General features: G+C 50.1%; 1 protein-coding gene across 3 annotated transcripts in view; it reads left to right on the plus strand.

Moving 5' to 3' along the window:
* Positions 1 to 6,009: 6,009 nt before the first annotated feature.
* The window catches only part of SEC16A (SEC16 homolog A, endoplasmic reticulum export factor), a 57,827-nt gene continuing 48,113 nt past the window's right edge, over positions 6,010 to 15,723 (plus strand). For all 3 annotated transcript variants that reach the window (XM_070955899.1, XM_070955900.1, XM_070955901.1), the window contains exons 1-4: positions 6,010 to 9,552; positions 10,493 to 10,632; positions 12,499 to 12,587; positions 15,205 to 15,319. In XM_070955899.1, coding sequence (XP_070812000.1) covers positions 6,010 to 9,552; positions 10,493 to 10,632; positions 12,499 to 12,587; positions 15,205 to 15,319 — 3,887 coding nt within the window. The remainder of the gene's footprint in view (positions 9,553 to 10,492; positions 10,633 to 12,498; positions 12,588 to 15,204; positions 15,320 to 15,723) is intronic.

Below are 15,723 nucleotides of genomic sequence, written 5' to 3' on the forward strand. Positions count from 1 at the left end.
ATGTGTCCATAGAGATAGGAATTGTAAAGAAACACTATCTACCGTCGGGATCAGAAACTTGCAAGTCCACTCTTATACTCTTCCAGAGGGCCCGACCTTCAGAAAGGAGAACGTACACGTGACGTGCGATAAAGCAAACTCAACAAGGTCTTTCTCAATGAAAAGTTGCTGTCACACGTCGACTCACGTCCGTGTGTTGGTGGTATCCGATTTTCCCGGTCGCCACGAGCGGACGACTCTTCCTTTTTCGTAGCTCTTAGGTGCCACCTCTCGCGTAGGGCAGGACTGGGCGGGGCGCGCGCGATGACGTCACGCGCACGGGGCCAACGTGACACGTCAGCGCTGCCGCTGGAGCCGGATGTTGCAAGATGGCGGCGGCGGCGGCGGCTGGGCTCGCTGCTGCTGAGGCTGTGGCGACGGAAGGAACCGGCGCCGGCGGCCGCGCGTGCTGAGGGAGACCCTGCCCCCACAGGTGACTTTCGGGTTTAAGGAGGGTCGGGGATCCCAGGGCCCTGCTGCGGGGGAGGGTGCGGGGCTTGATGAGGGTAGGAATGAAGCCTCCCGCTTCAGGAGAAGTCTACCTCATTGGTCATCGTGGATGGTTCCTGGCTGCTCCCTGAGCGGGAAGGATCTTTCGTCTTTTCGGGCAGGATGGCCGGGCAAGGAGGAGGAGGGAGAGGCGCCCACAGGGTCGATCTGCCACATTTCTCCCCCCTCCCAACGGGCTTTGAGACCCCCCCTCAACCCTTCTCCCCCCCCCTTCCAGGTCCCTGGCTTCCCCTGACACAGGTGGTCCTCGACTTACGACCACCACAACTCTGGCGCCCCAGATCTGTTTTGGGTTAAGGGAGGCTTTTCTTCTGTGAGTTTTGCCCCGTTTTACGGCTTTTCTCGCCCCGGTTCTTAAGTGAATCGCTGCAGCTGTTAAGTTAGTAACCTGGGGTCGTTAAGCGAGTCCGGCTTTCCCCATTGACTTGGCTTGTCGGAAGGTTGCGAAAGTTCGATCGAATGACCAAACCGGGACACTACAGCCGTCATAAATGTGAGCCAGCTTGTCGAGCGTCTGAATGCAGATTGCGGGGATGCAGCAACGGTCATAAGTGCGAGACAACGGTCCTAAGTCCCTTTTTTTTCCCAATGCCGTTGCAACTTTGAACTGTTCCTAAACTGATGTAAGTCGAAGACTATTTCGCTTTTTTTAAAAAAAAAATTAAACTGGCTGTTTGCCAGGGGTGGTCCAGAATGAGGCCTTTTTGACCCATGAAGCAGAAGCGCAATCCGCACGGAGTCCCAGCAGCAGCCGCCGCCCCTGGGGTGCAAGAAGAGGAAGGGGGTAACAAATTGGCTACCCCCCCACGACTGGAGCCCCCCCGTCAAGGAAGTGGAGTTGCTGGGGCGATGAGGGAAGAGGTGCAGATTGTAATCCATGGGCATCATAATGCTCAGCCTCTGAAACTGATGGCACATGACAGGTCATGTGTCAGGTACTGGAATACAGGCAATCCTCGACATACAATAGTTCATTTAGTGACTGTTCAGAGTTACAACGGTACGGAAAAAAGGGACTTAGGGCCAGTTTTTCACAGTGGCAATCTTTGCAGCCTCCCCGTGATTACGTGATCAAAATTCAGATGCGTGGCAGCTGGTTCATAGCTGTGTCCCAAAGTCATGTGGTCCCCAAAGCCCCTGGGGAAGCCAGAATCACTGAATGACCAGGTTACTGCAGGATTCACGTAACAACGGTGGCAAGAAAGGTACTAAAATGGGGCAAAACTCACTTAACAAATGTCTCACTTAACAATGGAAATTTTGGCCTCCATTGTCATAAGTGGAGGACTACCTGTAACTGCCCCTTTCCTGCAATAAACGTCATAAGTCATGGCGATGTAATCCCAGGACAAACAGCACACAGCCATCAATGTGGGCTAATTGCCGAGCGCCCCAAATGAAGTCACGAGGAAGGCAGATGGCAGAACTTCAAATCTGGACCCTCACTTAACAACAGAAATTTTGGGCTCAATTGTGATCATAAGTCGAGGACTACCTTGAATCTGGGTTCATTAAAAAAATTGTGTGCTTTTTTTCCCTGATGCCTTCTCTCCATCCACGCGACATGCAGCTGGGAAAGGAGCAGGAGTGGAACAATCTGTCGTTCCAAATGCAGGGTCATATGCATGGAGGCCAGATCCAGGCTCTATCTGAAGTCTGAACCCATTTCTGTGGACTTAGAAAATGTGAAAAATAACGGTCACTCTGAGGGGAATGAAGCCCTAAGGGGATCTGAGGTGCTACAAACCCTTTGAGAAGTTTGGGAATATATTTATATATATATATATAAACCGCATTTGGGAGGCTTACGCAACACGTGTAGTGAAATGCACTCGTGGATTCTGAAATATCAGGATGTTCGAGTAGAGCCCGTTTCTCTTGGCTTCCCTTGTTCACGTTGATGTTCTCCATAATCAGACAATTAGTTTAGTAATTAGATTTCCTTGGTGAATGGAGGTGCATTATTTTGTGTTCATTTTAGAGTTTGAATTGTTGCTCTTGCTAGAAACAAACCACATTCAGTTGTTGTTGTTCAGACTTGATCAAGCTTGGATGGGTTGCCAGTGTTTTTGGAAACACTCACCTTTGCTTCTCTTATCATAGCAGAAACTTTAAACTGTACATCTACCAATGATTTATGTTCTTTTAAGTTGCTGTTAATTAAATTACTAATTAATCCTAATATGGAAAGTTCCTTATAACAGTACTTCTCTACCGTCTTGTAAGAGGCTTGTTAGACCTGTTCATAGCACTGAAGGCAGAATTAAGACTTTTTTTTAAAAAAAAATGGAGCATTTATAATCACCATCAATAAAACCAATAAAACAACTAATTACCAATCATTTCTAATATAGAACTTTAATGAAAAAGATTAAGAAGTAAGTGGGGAGTTCCTTTTAAAACAAAGCATCTTTCAGACAGCAGAAAATAACATTTGAAAAGAACCACTTGGTGGAATGAGATAGAAATCAGAATTCCCACAGCCCAAATCTTAGCTGTTTGAATTTGGGGAACATAGCAGTTGCTGTGAGGATGTATCTGTGTGTGTGTGTGTGTGTGTGTGTGAGAGAGAGAGAGAGAGAGAGAGAGAGAGAGAGAGAGAGAGAGAGAGAGAGAGAGATACCAGATATTTTGAAAACAGCTATCACATTCCATTCAGTTTTCTTCCATGATGTTTTCTACCCAGTTTTTAAATAATTCTTTGAAAAACTATCTCTGCCCCTTTGTGCTTCTCCTGGCTTGCTTTAGGAGCTAAGATTGCACCCAGCACTTAAGATGAGATTTGATTAGTGCTGAATAAAGTAAATTTATGACTACAGTGCCTCTGATTTAGAGAACAGAGTTTTATTAATGCAATCTAAAAAGGGCACTAGCCTTAGCTGGGTCACTTTTCGGGTGTGATCAACTGTAAACCCAGGGACTTTCTAGCTGCCTTCAGGTTATAATTTCTCCTCTGTTGTCTTTAAAGCAAAGACAACTTTGCTATCTTTAATTCATCTCTTTTCCTCCCTGCCTCTCTCCAGTTCAAAACTTTGGGTTGTTTTTTTGGCAATTATCTATGAAACAAAATAAACATTTTCTGTGTCACTTTCATGTTTACATGTCTTTTTTTTAGACAAACATTTAGTACATCATCCATTTCTTCCATGTGACATCTCGGTGTTATCTCCAAAAACTTCTTCTTTTCTATTATCTCTTCTGTCTTCATTCTCGCCAAGTCAAAAATTTCCCACTAATCTAATATTCTAATTATAACATATTTTATCTATCTCTATTAACGCTTATTTATATCTTTTTTCTAACCAGTAGTAAAATTGATTCCATATCTTAAAATATTTCTTTTATCTTCATAGTTAATCTATTCAGTTTACATCTGTCTTTTACTCTTAAGCCACAGGTGTTGAGGAAAAAGGATAGGGGTTTCTCTTGAATGCTTTTCCTGTTTTTTGAGGAGGTAGTGATAGAATTACGTGACTGAGCAGAATTTTGTACTAAACAAAAAATGTGCTTTAAATGTGGTTTCTTAAGTTCTTGTTACAGTGGTGGGATTCACACACCTTGCTGAACCAAGGCATATCGCATTATGTGTGAACCTGGTGTTCAGTTTTCCAGCCCACTGACGTGCATGTTTTCTTTTCAAAATATCACGGAGATGGCTTATGATGTAGGCACAACCGATCACAAGGTGTAACAGGCTTCTTCTCAGAACAAGAAGTCTCAGCAAATACTAACAAAATCTGGGAGTGCTTTCTTTTGCTTTGCCCTAGGATTTCTGATCCCCCCGTAAAAGGCCACAACAGACTAAGGAAGACCAAATTACTTCACAGCTCAGAAGTGTCCCTTAAGGGCTAGCAAGCACTTTGCTCACATCCCACCATTTGGGAATTCTGGGAGGTGAAATCCCGAAGCACACCATGCGGAAGGCTGAACCCTTCCTCTGATTCCGATGAATCGCCCTCCGAAATGTTTCCTTCCCGCATCTTGTAGTTCAAACTTATTTGAAAGTCAATGATGAACAGGAACAGATGGAAATCCCTGTCATGGGTGGAAACGCGTCCCTTGCCTCTGGAGCTTTGCCAGGACACTGGCAAAGGTTTTTGGGTACCCGAAAGGCCTTTACCTACTTTTCAAGTTCTGCTTTCCAAATGTATTGGGAAGAAATAACAGGCTGCCTTTCAATCAGAGGGCAAGAGGTGGGTGTCATTCAAAACCTCAGAGAAGGCTTCTGCGAGCGTACTTTTCTTTCTTGCCCTGCCCACTCCTCATCTCCCCCCTAACCCCTCCCCCCCCCGCAATAGCTGAGTCTGATGGAGTTGGGAGGAAAAATCATTACTAGAAAATGCTGCAGCTGAAGTGAAAGTACTGTTCCCTTGATCCGAAAGTACAGCACAAAAGACAATCTCTGAGCAAGCCTTTATCAAAGAACATAAATTATAGACCAATAAGGAAGCAGATAAGCTTATTCAGGTTCCAGAATCCCTTCTGGGCCTAGAATGTATGAGAAATTCTAGGCCAAAATAGAGGCCTTGCTTGTGCCACACAGTCCTAGCTTCATCCATAATCACTGGTATTGTTTCATGAACTGAAAACAGGCAGTGTTGTGTGGAAGAAAAAAAAGGCAGGCATAAAGGAGAGGCTATGAATTGAGAGATTCCTGCAAGACAGCCAGTATAGTTAGCAAATTCAAATTGTGCTTTATAAACATTACATACTTCAGATTCCCCAAAGATGCTTATTTCATCTCCAGTAATCCATATTCTTGATGGAATAGCAAGTGTACGTACGGTAGGTACTGCTTGACTTATGATGTCAATTGGGACCAAAATTTCCATCATTAAGTGATGCGATCATAAATTACAACCACATCCCTGAATGACAGCAATCTCTTTAATCCTTGTTGCCATCATTAACTGAATTTCACAGTCATTAGGTGAGGCAGCTTCCTGCCAAAGTTAATGGAGAAGCCGGCAGGAAGTCGCAAGCCCCAGATTGGCAGGTAGGTAAGTGGCTGCTGCTGGGTGGGGAAGGGCGCAAGAGGGACCCCCAAGAGGCACCATGCAGGTCTGAGAGGATGCACGAGGGTGCCATGAGTGTGGAGAGGGGCACAGGAGCGTGGGAAGCAAAGTGGGGCTGGAGGACGATGCACAGGTAAGGAAGTCCTATCCCAGGGGCTTGCAACCTTCCCTGCCGGCTTCCCCACTGACTCTCAAGTGGCCATCACCCAGTTGTGGAGATGCTGGAGCAGCCAGAGCTCCAAGGGTCGGTTGTAACCACTGCTTGTTTAGTGCTCTCACAACTTCACATGATGGCTGAGCGAGCAGTTATATATCGAGAACTATGCCCGTTACTAATTCCACTTTTCTGTCTTCTTCACTCCAGCTTGTGCATATGAAGGCAAGCCTGCCCTGCTCCATCTACTGCTCCTCTTCAGGTGGCAAGTGACTCGGCTCCACTTTGATCATGCAGCCCCCTCCTCAGACAGCTCCCCCGGGGGTTGGAGGCCCTCCTCCTCTCGCCCCCTCCTGGAACATGCATTGGCGAAATGGCCCCTACGGTAGGCGTGCAAATGCCCCCACCTCTGCAGCAGCAGCAGCAGCGACTGGACCTGTGCAACCGGTGACAGACCCCTTTGCCTTTGGCAAACAAGGCCCCCGGAGCTCCCCACTGAGCAATGTGCCCCACGGAGACCCAGGCTCTTCTTCATTGGCTTTCCCTCCATCAGCTGCTCCCCTTCACCTCTCTTCTGGGCACCTTCCTCACGCGCCCGCTCCATCGTTAACGTCTGTCTCGGCCTCCTATTCAGAAGCTGGGAGCTCCTTTTCCATTTCCACAACCTCCATGTCGGCCTTCCCCAAAGGGGTCCGCAACAGCACCGAAATGCATCCAAGCACAGAAAACACCCCCCGCCCCCCAGTGGAACCACCTCAGCCCATGAGAATCGGCTCTGAAAATTCTCTTTCAGCTTCTGTCCCGGACAGGCTGCCGGGTGGGCCCGACGTGAGTAGGAATCCAGGCAACCCCGGTGTGGTCCCCCCATCATTGCCGGCCTTCTCCCTCCTTCAGCAGACGGTGCCTCAGTGGATGCCTCCCCAAAGCTCTGCGTATTTGCCTTCCCCAGAGCTCCTGTCCCGGAATGCCTTTGGGAGTGCTGCCCATTCCAGCAGCTCTGTTTCCCAGCCGGGCCCCCAGCTGGATCGCCACCCGACTCCCCCTCATCAGCCTGGGTTCCCTGGTGTCCCCCAGGCGCCCTACATGCTCGCCGAGGCATCCAATGTGACTCTGCCCCCCAGTAGCACTTGGCAGAGCCCTGGGGGCACCGGTGCTTGGGCTGGCCAGCTCCCCCAAGAACACTTTTACTTGCAGCCCCTGGAAGCCACGTATCCCTCGGGCCACCCCACTTCTCAGGAAAACAGCCCCCCCGGCCACGCCCAAGGGGTGTCTGAGGCAGGGAGCAGGCAGTGCCCAGATGAGGCTGATGCGGGGACAATTTCAATGTTCTTCAAGGGAGACGAGGCGGAGAACGAGGAGATACTGTCATCGGAAGCCAGCAGCCATGTTGCCAGACCAGACGTGGATGCTTTCCAGCAAACCATGGGCCACACCTATTACCAGCCTTTGCACGGCCCGCAAGGGCTGCCGGCTCATTTTGCGCCAGCCCAGGCTAATGCACCTCTGGCAGCAGAGGCAGCGCCCAAAGAAGCGGACGCCCAGCGCTTCCTTAGAACGGCGGTCGTTCAGCAGGCCAGTGAGAAGGCGCCCTTCCCGGGAGAGGACCGAGCCAGCCACGTCCCGCAAGCAGGAAGCTGCTCTGCCAGCGGGCAGTATGAAAACATGGAAAACCAGGAGTGCGTTCAGAACCAGGAGGTTTTGCCAAGGGAGCCCCTGTCACAGAACCCTTCGTCCCCAGGGACGGCATCGGACTCCAGCCGCTACGCCTCTCTGGCCCCACTGCTCCCAAAGAATCATGTCGGGAGCCCCATGGAAGGAGGACCCAACCTGGAGGCCCCCAGCGTGCTTCCACGGCCCGTCCGACCCGACAGCGTCTCTTCCAACTATAGCAACTTGAGCCCCAGGAGCATGGCTGGCACTGCCCGGCCACAAGAGCCGGGCACGTTCATTCAGCAGGAAAGCGGGAAACCTGAGCAAGAGGCTTCCCGCTTCTTTTTTAAGCAGATCGACTCCTCTCCTCTGGGAGCAGATGTGGGGGAGCAGGAGCCGGGCAAGAATTACCACAGCCCCCCCTCCCAGGCGCCGACGCCGAGCCCCCCCAAACCCATGGGAGTGTTTCACACCAGTGTCAACAGCTCCTTTGAGCCAGTCAGGGCCCACAGCCTGGGGGTGAAGCCCACAGAGACCGATCAGGCCAAGGTGGTGGCCGAGCTGCGAGAGGATCGTCCCAACCAAAGGAGTAGCCAGAGAAGCTCTGCGGTTGCCGTGGCCTCCCCAGGGAACCTGGAGCAACCTCCTGACAACCTGGAGACCCTCTTCCTGCCCCCAGGCCACCCCTTGCCCCTCTCCCTCGTGGGTGGCAGCGGAAGCCCCCGGCAGCTTCCTTCCAGTGGGGCAGGGATGGAGAAGAGGCCAACCACCAGAGCTCAGGGACTGGGAAAGAAGTGCGAGAGCCCAGCCACCACTCTTTGGGCGCACAACGAACTGCCCAGTTTTGGGGGCAATGTGCTCCTTGCCCCCGCCGCCCCTGCGGTCTACGTCCCGGCCAAGCCATCCCCACAGGTGGTCCAGCCCCCGGAGGAAGCGTTGCCGAGCAAGCCAGGGTCTCAAGCCGGAAGCCTCCCGTCTGAAAATTTGGAAAACCCTCCCAAGCTGGGGGACGAAGAGGCGGTTGGCTCTCAGGGAAGCCTGGGTTATGCCAGCCTCCTTTCCTCGCCCCCGACGGAGACGCTTCAGAACCAGCCGATCTTGCTTGCCCAACCGAGTCAGTTTGGCAGCTTGGCCCTGCCTGCCGGTCCCTCTCTTGCCCTCCAGCTGGGCCAGCCCGAGAAGAACCACTCGGCCAAGGACCTGGGCGCCAGTGGGGCTCCTCTGCCTCTGCTGGGGAAGAGCAGGAGCTGCAGCTTGACCGGGGAAAACCCACCTGGTGGCTTAGCTCACTCAAATCCTAGTTTCTTCCACTGCCCGCTTAGCACAGCTGAAACTGCAACCCCCAAATCCCTGCTTCAGTCTGGGTCTCATGGTCCCCTCAACTTAGCCATGGAAGCCCCCCAGCCTCCTGCTGCGGAAGGGCTGCCTTTGGAAAGTGCTGGCCAACCCACAGCCAGTGTTCCTCTCTCCCACGTCAGCGGTGCGACTCCCATTGTGGGGCCCAGCAACAGCCTTCCCGGCTGGTCTCAAAACGCTCCCCATTGCCAGGAGCTTTCCAAACCTCTGGATTTGGCAGGAGCGAAGTCTCAGGAGCACAGCAGGGCAGGGCCCGGCCCCCTGGGGCTCAGCCAGCTCCTTTTGGGAGGCCAGACATTTCCTCTGGCCCCCGGACCGGCTGGCCCCGGTGACCCCCAGGCTCGAGGCCCGCAGCAGTTCTACCGGCAGGTAACAAAGGACTCGGGGCCCGCGATGCCCTCCGATCGAGGGGCGCCCTTGGAGCAGGCCCCCGCAGCTACTGGGCACTCTTCCGCTTCCCCCAACCTCCAGATGCTTCCCGGAAACCCCTGTGCTCCAGCTCCGAGTCCGAAGCCTTGCCCCAGCGGTCCCGTGGAAGGCAGTTCAGCCCTCCCACCACCCAGCCATCCTCAGCTGGGCACCGACTTCAGGCAGGATCCCCGCTTCCCTCCTGGCATGGGGCCTCCTCCTCCTCCTCTTGGATCCATCGCCCCAAGTGGCCCCCAACCTGCTCGTCCCCCTTCGCTCCACGAGCAGCAGTACCCTCCTTCACAGAACCCCCAGAACGCCTACGGCCCGCCCCCCAACTCCTACTACTACTACCGGCACCCGTATGACAGCTACGCCTACCCACCGGTGGATCCTAGAGCTGCTCACCTTTACTACCAGGTAGAGTGAAAAGTACTCTCTTCGGTCACCCTCAGGAGGACTCCCACCACCCCTGGGGCTTTGGGGGTGGGGGGGCAATCCGGGGTGGGCTGGGCTGAGGCGTAAGACGTTCTGCATGCATTCACGTTCAGGGGGATTTCTTCAGTGAAAACTCTTCCCACCCGGAGCAATTGCAGAGGGCATTTTTCAGGCTAGGGGTTTCTGCTGAAGGCCAGAATGATTGGCCAGAGAGGAGGGGGAGGTTCTCCCTTCCAAGGCTTCTTCCAGGTGTGGCAGGTGGTGGCAATCCAAGCCCCCCCCCGCCCTCCCCCCCCCCAGTCTCGGAGCCCTTTTGGCTTTCGTATGCTTCAAAGGCAACAAATAGCAGAAAAAGAGCAACAAAAAAGGAAAAAAAAGGAAGAGAAAACCCATTGACGAGAACGAGGGCTTCATTTAGGTGGAAGCACAAAAAGTTTGGGTAAGAGAAAGCTCTCGAAAAATTGGTGAGTGTGTGTGGGGGGGAATTTTGGCAAACGGGCCATCCAAACATTTCATGTTTAAAACAAAGATGCAGGTAGCCCTTGACTTAGCCATTCAATCAGTGACAACGTCCCTCTCTCTTTGCCCAGCCTACCCCACAGGGCTGTTGTGTTAGGGGAGGAATCGGGGAAGGCCCCTGAATGTGGGATATCATCATCATCAGCGTCCTGATCCCCAGAGGACTCCAGTCCTTACCTTTTCGTGTATTTATTCGTTGGCCTTTGGGCAGCTGGGTTATAATCAGCTCATGATCGTTTGATTTTTTTCACCCGGGATTTTGCTGTTGGGTTCTTTGTTGACGCTTCTAAAACCTCCTCCGTCAACGTGGAATGGCATCCGCTGAGGGAGGAGCCTGGCCAGACGTTTGGCTCGCCTCTTGGGCTCCCTCCCGAGTTAATGTAACCTTTCTTGTCTCTCGGAGGACGCGTATGGCCAGTACAACTCTTCCTACAACCAGTATGACCAGTCTGCTGCCTATCGAGACGCGGGGAGCTACTGGTACCCTGACCCTGAGCGCCCCAGTTCAAGAGCCAGCCACACTTCGGACAGGCCCCAGTCAAGGTAAGCAGACTGCCAGCGCTGACGCCTTGAAGGTATTTTTGCAAAAGAGAGAAGGAGGAAGCGGGAGCACTTAATAGAAGCGCTTTTATTTGGCCCACTCTGGAAATGCATTCCTTTTTCAAGGACCGGTCAGTTAATCCCAGACATTCCCGATAAGCTCTTGAAAAAAGGAATGTATTTTCTGAAAGCTGGCTCAAGAAAAGCCTTTTCACTGGCCTTTGAGATTTTCTTTTAGGTCGCATTGGTGCCTCTTTCTCTCATCAGACATTTTATCGATTGTCTGGTAGTTCTGCTTAAATTTCCTCTACCTGACCTACATAGACTGCAATACAGCTCAAGGTCCTTTTCTCCTTGCACTTAGTGGCGTGTTTGCAGTTCTCCTTCACTGGTGGAATTCCTTGAGAAATTTGATACTTTCAAAGACGATGAGAAAAGGCCGGGGGGGGGGGCTGAAATAGGCTGGCCTTTCTCCTCGGTGCTGAAATTTTGGTCACAGCCAGACCTCGACTCTACTGCAGGGGTGCCAAATTCAATTTCATTTGAGGGCTGCATCAGGGTTGTATTTGACCTCAAGAGGGAGGGTGCTGGGGCGTGGCCAAGGTGGGCGTGGCCATCTTGATGTCACTCGTGTTGGGGGTGCCCGTGGCGGCCCGAGCACTCTGCAGCGCAAATGAGCTCCTGAGCTCCGTTTTCGGCTGCCACGGCCTCCTGCAATCCTCTACCAGTGAAAACAGAGTGCAGAAGCACTGTGGGCCGGTCCTTTGCTGTTTCCAGAGTGGCCCCACGGGCCAGATCTAAGCACCCCTCTGGCTTTGAGTTTGACATCCCTGCTCTACTCTCATTAAACCTGGCAAAAATAAAGTCAATCCACAACCATGGAACGTTGCAAATGGCAATAAATACCGTCTGGTTGCCGAGCGCCGAAAATGTGTTCGTGTGAGCCTGGGGTGGGGGTGGGAGCAGCCTCAATACCTTTGAAACCAAGTGGTAAATACCTTTTGGGGAGGCCCATCGTGACTTCAAATGGTCACAAGGCAAGTTGGTTACAAAGTGGAGGCCTTACCGGTACAGGGTACCTAAAAATTAGCCCTATAAAGCATGAGATCCAGAAATGTATTGATTTATATTTGATTGATTGCCCTGACATCATCCTATGCTTATGGAGATTCTCGGTCGCCCAAGTCATGGTTGTCTCAAAGGCATCCAGACTTTCCAGAATCAGTCACCTTCCACCTTCAGACGTTGTGGGGCCCTCCATCACTGGAGGCTTTTAAGAAGAGCCTGGACAGCCACTTCTCTGAAATGCTAGAAGACCTCCAAGGTCCCTTCCGGCTCTCTTCTGATTCGGATTCACTTCCAGTTTTGCTCCTGAGGAAGAACTGCAAAAGATAGACAGGACTCACACAAACATCTTGATCTCTGGGAAGAAGAAAAAACAGATTTTGTGTCTCTCTGTGTGAGTGTGTGTGTGTGAGAGAGAGAGGAATCCGCCATTTCTCAAGGAACAACTAGCTGATGTCCCAAATGTGCTTTTTTTCAGGAGGCAACTGGACATTCTTTGAAGACGTTTCGCTTCCCATCCAAGAAGCCTCTTCAGCCCTCATTCCCCACCACCATCCAGTCAGAGCTGAAGAAGCTTCTTGGATGGGAAGTGAAACGTCTTCAAAGAAAAATATTCATGGGGGACAACCATGACTTGGATGGCTGAGGATTTCCACAGACAGGAAATCTTATAGCTGATGTGTTTCAGCTATAAGAAATCCCAGTGCATTTTTCAGCAGTGCTTTACATCTGTTTGTGTTGATAGCCTAAGTTGGGATTTAGGAATTTCAACCATTTCTCTTCTCTCTCCCCCCCACCCCCAAGACAAGATTATCCCGATGACTATTACAACACCAAAAGTGGATGGAATGGCTACTATGGAGACTATTACTCAAATCTGTATGATAACGGAGGTAAGGATGTGCTCCTACAGCAAAATATGCCAACTTCAATATACGAACTCCCTTAGCCGAAGCCTGATATTTTCTCTTTCGTCTCTGTAAAGGCTATTTCAAGACATTAAAAGTTTGAGCAAGCTACCGGTGCAGTTATAACCACAAATTGGGATTGCATTTCTGGTATTAAGTTGTTACGGTCTTAATTTGAGGCACCCATGGGATTGGATATGATTTGATGACATTTTTTGCAATGATCATTAACCGAACACTAAAGTTGTATGGGGACGGGGTGGCTCAGTGGCTAAGACGCTGGGCTTGTCGATCGAAAGGTTGGCAGTTCGGCGGTTCGAATCCCAAGTGCCGTGTAACGGGGTGAGCTCCCGTGACTTGTCCCAACTTCTGCCAACCTAGCGGTTCGAAAGCAGGTAAAAAACACAAGTAGAAAAACAGGGACCACCTTTGGTGGCAAGGTAACAGCGTTCCGTGCGCCTTTGGTGTTGAGTCATGCTGGCCACCATGGAGATGCCTTCGGACAGAGCTGGCTCTTTGGCTTTGAAACGGAGATGAGCACCGCCCCCTAGAGTCAGGAACGACTAGCACATATGTGCGAGGGGAACCTTTACCTTTACAGTTGTATGAGTCAATTCTTCCAAATGGGTATTTTTATGGGGGAAACCAGCAAAAAAAAAAATTTAAATTGCAAATTGCACCTGACCATGGGACACCGCAACGGGCCCTAAAAGCAAGTCCCTTGCCAAGCTCCCAAATGTGGTCATGTGATTGTAGTAAGAGATGTTGGCACAGCATTTTACAATTGCCAGATGTGATTTTAAACAGTTGTTAAGTGATGAGTCATAACTCAAAACCTGCCTGCATTTCACGGACAGAGGCAACTTGCGTTCACACATAAAAAGATGCCAGATAATTCTTGGCTATCCTGATTTAAATCCTGCCGACTGAGAGGAGATACAAGCTGTTTTCCCTTTTGAACCAGCTGTATTTCAAAACAGTTAAAATGGTTTGAGGGACCGAGGCCTAATTCTTGCTCAGTGAAGGACTCCAAACATCTCTTATTAATGGGTTTCTGGGAGTTGTAGTTCAGCAGGATCTTGTGGATCACAGGTTCCCCTCTCCTCCCAGAAGACAGGATTCTGAACCCCTTAGATACAGAATGACATTTCTCCGCGCCAGGGGAACAACTAAGATTGGCATTTTTATTAAGGCTTCACACCCTGTCATTTGCAAGGCGAGTCAAGATGGCCATTGTGCCTGCAGAATTAAAACACAACACCTCTAAAAAAAGGGGGATGGGGCTCACAGTTGTGGCTATTCCCTGGCCCGACACCCTGCCTCACACTTAAATTTTGTGAAGACGTATTTAAATAATAAAATGAGGCAATTGCAGAGATGTGAGAATAAAGACAGAACAAAATGTGAAGAATTTAATTCTTCATCCTGCAGCAGATTTCCCCCACATCAACAAACGCAGCAATGGGAATTATCAGAATTAAGCTTTAGTACCTCTGGGAGATATGAGGTTCAGGAAGCATAGAATCAGTTTGGGCTGCTGATAACCTTATTCAGCGTGTTGTAAAAATGAAATAATTCAATGAAACGCTCTTTTAAAACTCTTGGATTGTAATTTTTGAGCATTTAGGAGGAAATTCTGCTGAACTCAAAATTTTGAGTCCCTTATTTGTCAAAGGTGGAAGATAATATAAGCACTCTAATAAATTTGTTCACTGGAATTTATTTTCAGGGACACATATCATCTTTTAATGACCCCATAATCCCTTGCGGGATGGAGTCTGGGCAACTGAACAGAGCTGAGTATTTACTAGCCGAATGCCCTTCCTGTCGCCAATGTGGAGTTTTTTTCAGCAGATTTATTCTCAGTGTGCCCAGAAAGAGAAATATTTGCCTCTACCTAGGATCGAACTCACAGCCTCTTGATTGTGAGGCGAGAGCTGTACCTCTAGGCCATTGTACCACTCATTTTCAGGGTCACATATATCTGGGTAAAAATCAGTTCATCTGAAATGTGCAGTTCTTCAGCTCAAGAAAGGGAGACTAGGAGTACAGGATCCCCCTGTTAGCCTTCAGTTATTACTCTCTTCGAGCCCCAATAATCTCTTGGATCTTTCTAACACACATAAGCTGGATTCAGACATCCTTCCCAAGTTACAGGGTTAGGGTTAGGGTTTGCTTAGCATCATGAGGTGAATTATGTTGTTTATAAACCTTTTGAGGCACATTTGGAATTTGAAAACTACGCAAGGCCTAAATTTAAAGCTGGCAGCTGGTGCCTTGCTTTGCAGAATATCAGTTTCCTGGTGTTTTAATTCAACGCATGTTTTAATTATTTTTGGGGGGGAGGGCAGGTGGGGGAAAGAACCCGAGGGCCATGTTGGAATCTTCATGTCTGTAGCTTAATGTTGCATGAAACAGCAGCCATAGATGGTTTGCTCAACAAACTCTGGTGAAACCAAATCTAACTGCTGCACTGTACGTATGGTAGGATGGCTGGCCAACGCAGCATGTTAGCAGAGACCAGATGTTCCCAGGGAATCTGATTTGGTAAGAGTGCAGAGCCTCTGTGATGACCGATTGTCCCACTTCTTCTGTTTTAAAGATCGTTACTCTTCAAATTATGATGCCAGATTCCGAGATCCTCGGCTTTATGACCAGAGGTATTGGTACAACACGGATCAGAACCAAAAGAAAGAAGCCTATCAGCAGGGAAACAGGTTGGTGAACCTTCGATACCTCTGGGCTCCAAATGGATTTGGGGTTGATGGACCTTTTGGGGGGACTGTGTGAAGCAAACGGTATGAAAGACAGCTGGGATAGCAAAAGCAGCAGAGATATTCCTTTCAACAACCTCATCCTGCGGCAGAATCCCGTGTTTCCCCGAAAATACGACCTACCCTGAAAACAAGCGCTAGCCCAATTTTCACGCCTGCACCTAATAATAAGCACTACCCCCAAAATAAGCCCTAGTTAAGCCCCGCCCACCATCTGGTTATACGAGGTGGGGGCGAGGCAAATGTGTAAAAATAAAGCTGGGGTGGGAGTGGGGAGGTGGAGCCTTTACCTTAGGAGCACCGCAGCCAGGCCTCCCACTCCCCGACACCTGTCATACAGACTTCTT

The sequence above is a fragment of the Pituophis catenifer genome, unplaced genomic scaffold (assembly GCF_029215685.1).
Source record: "Pituophis catenifer annectens isolate HBS135680 unplaced genomic scaffold, rPitCat1.0.hap2 SCAF_17, whole genome shotgun sequence".
In the NCBI taxonomy this organism is placed as follows: domain Eukaryota; kingdom Metazoa; phylum Chordata; class Lepidosauria; order Squamata; family Colubridae; genus Pituophis; species Pituophis catenifer.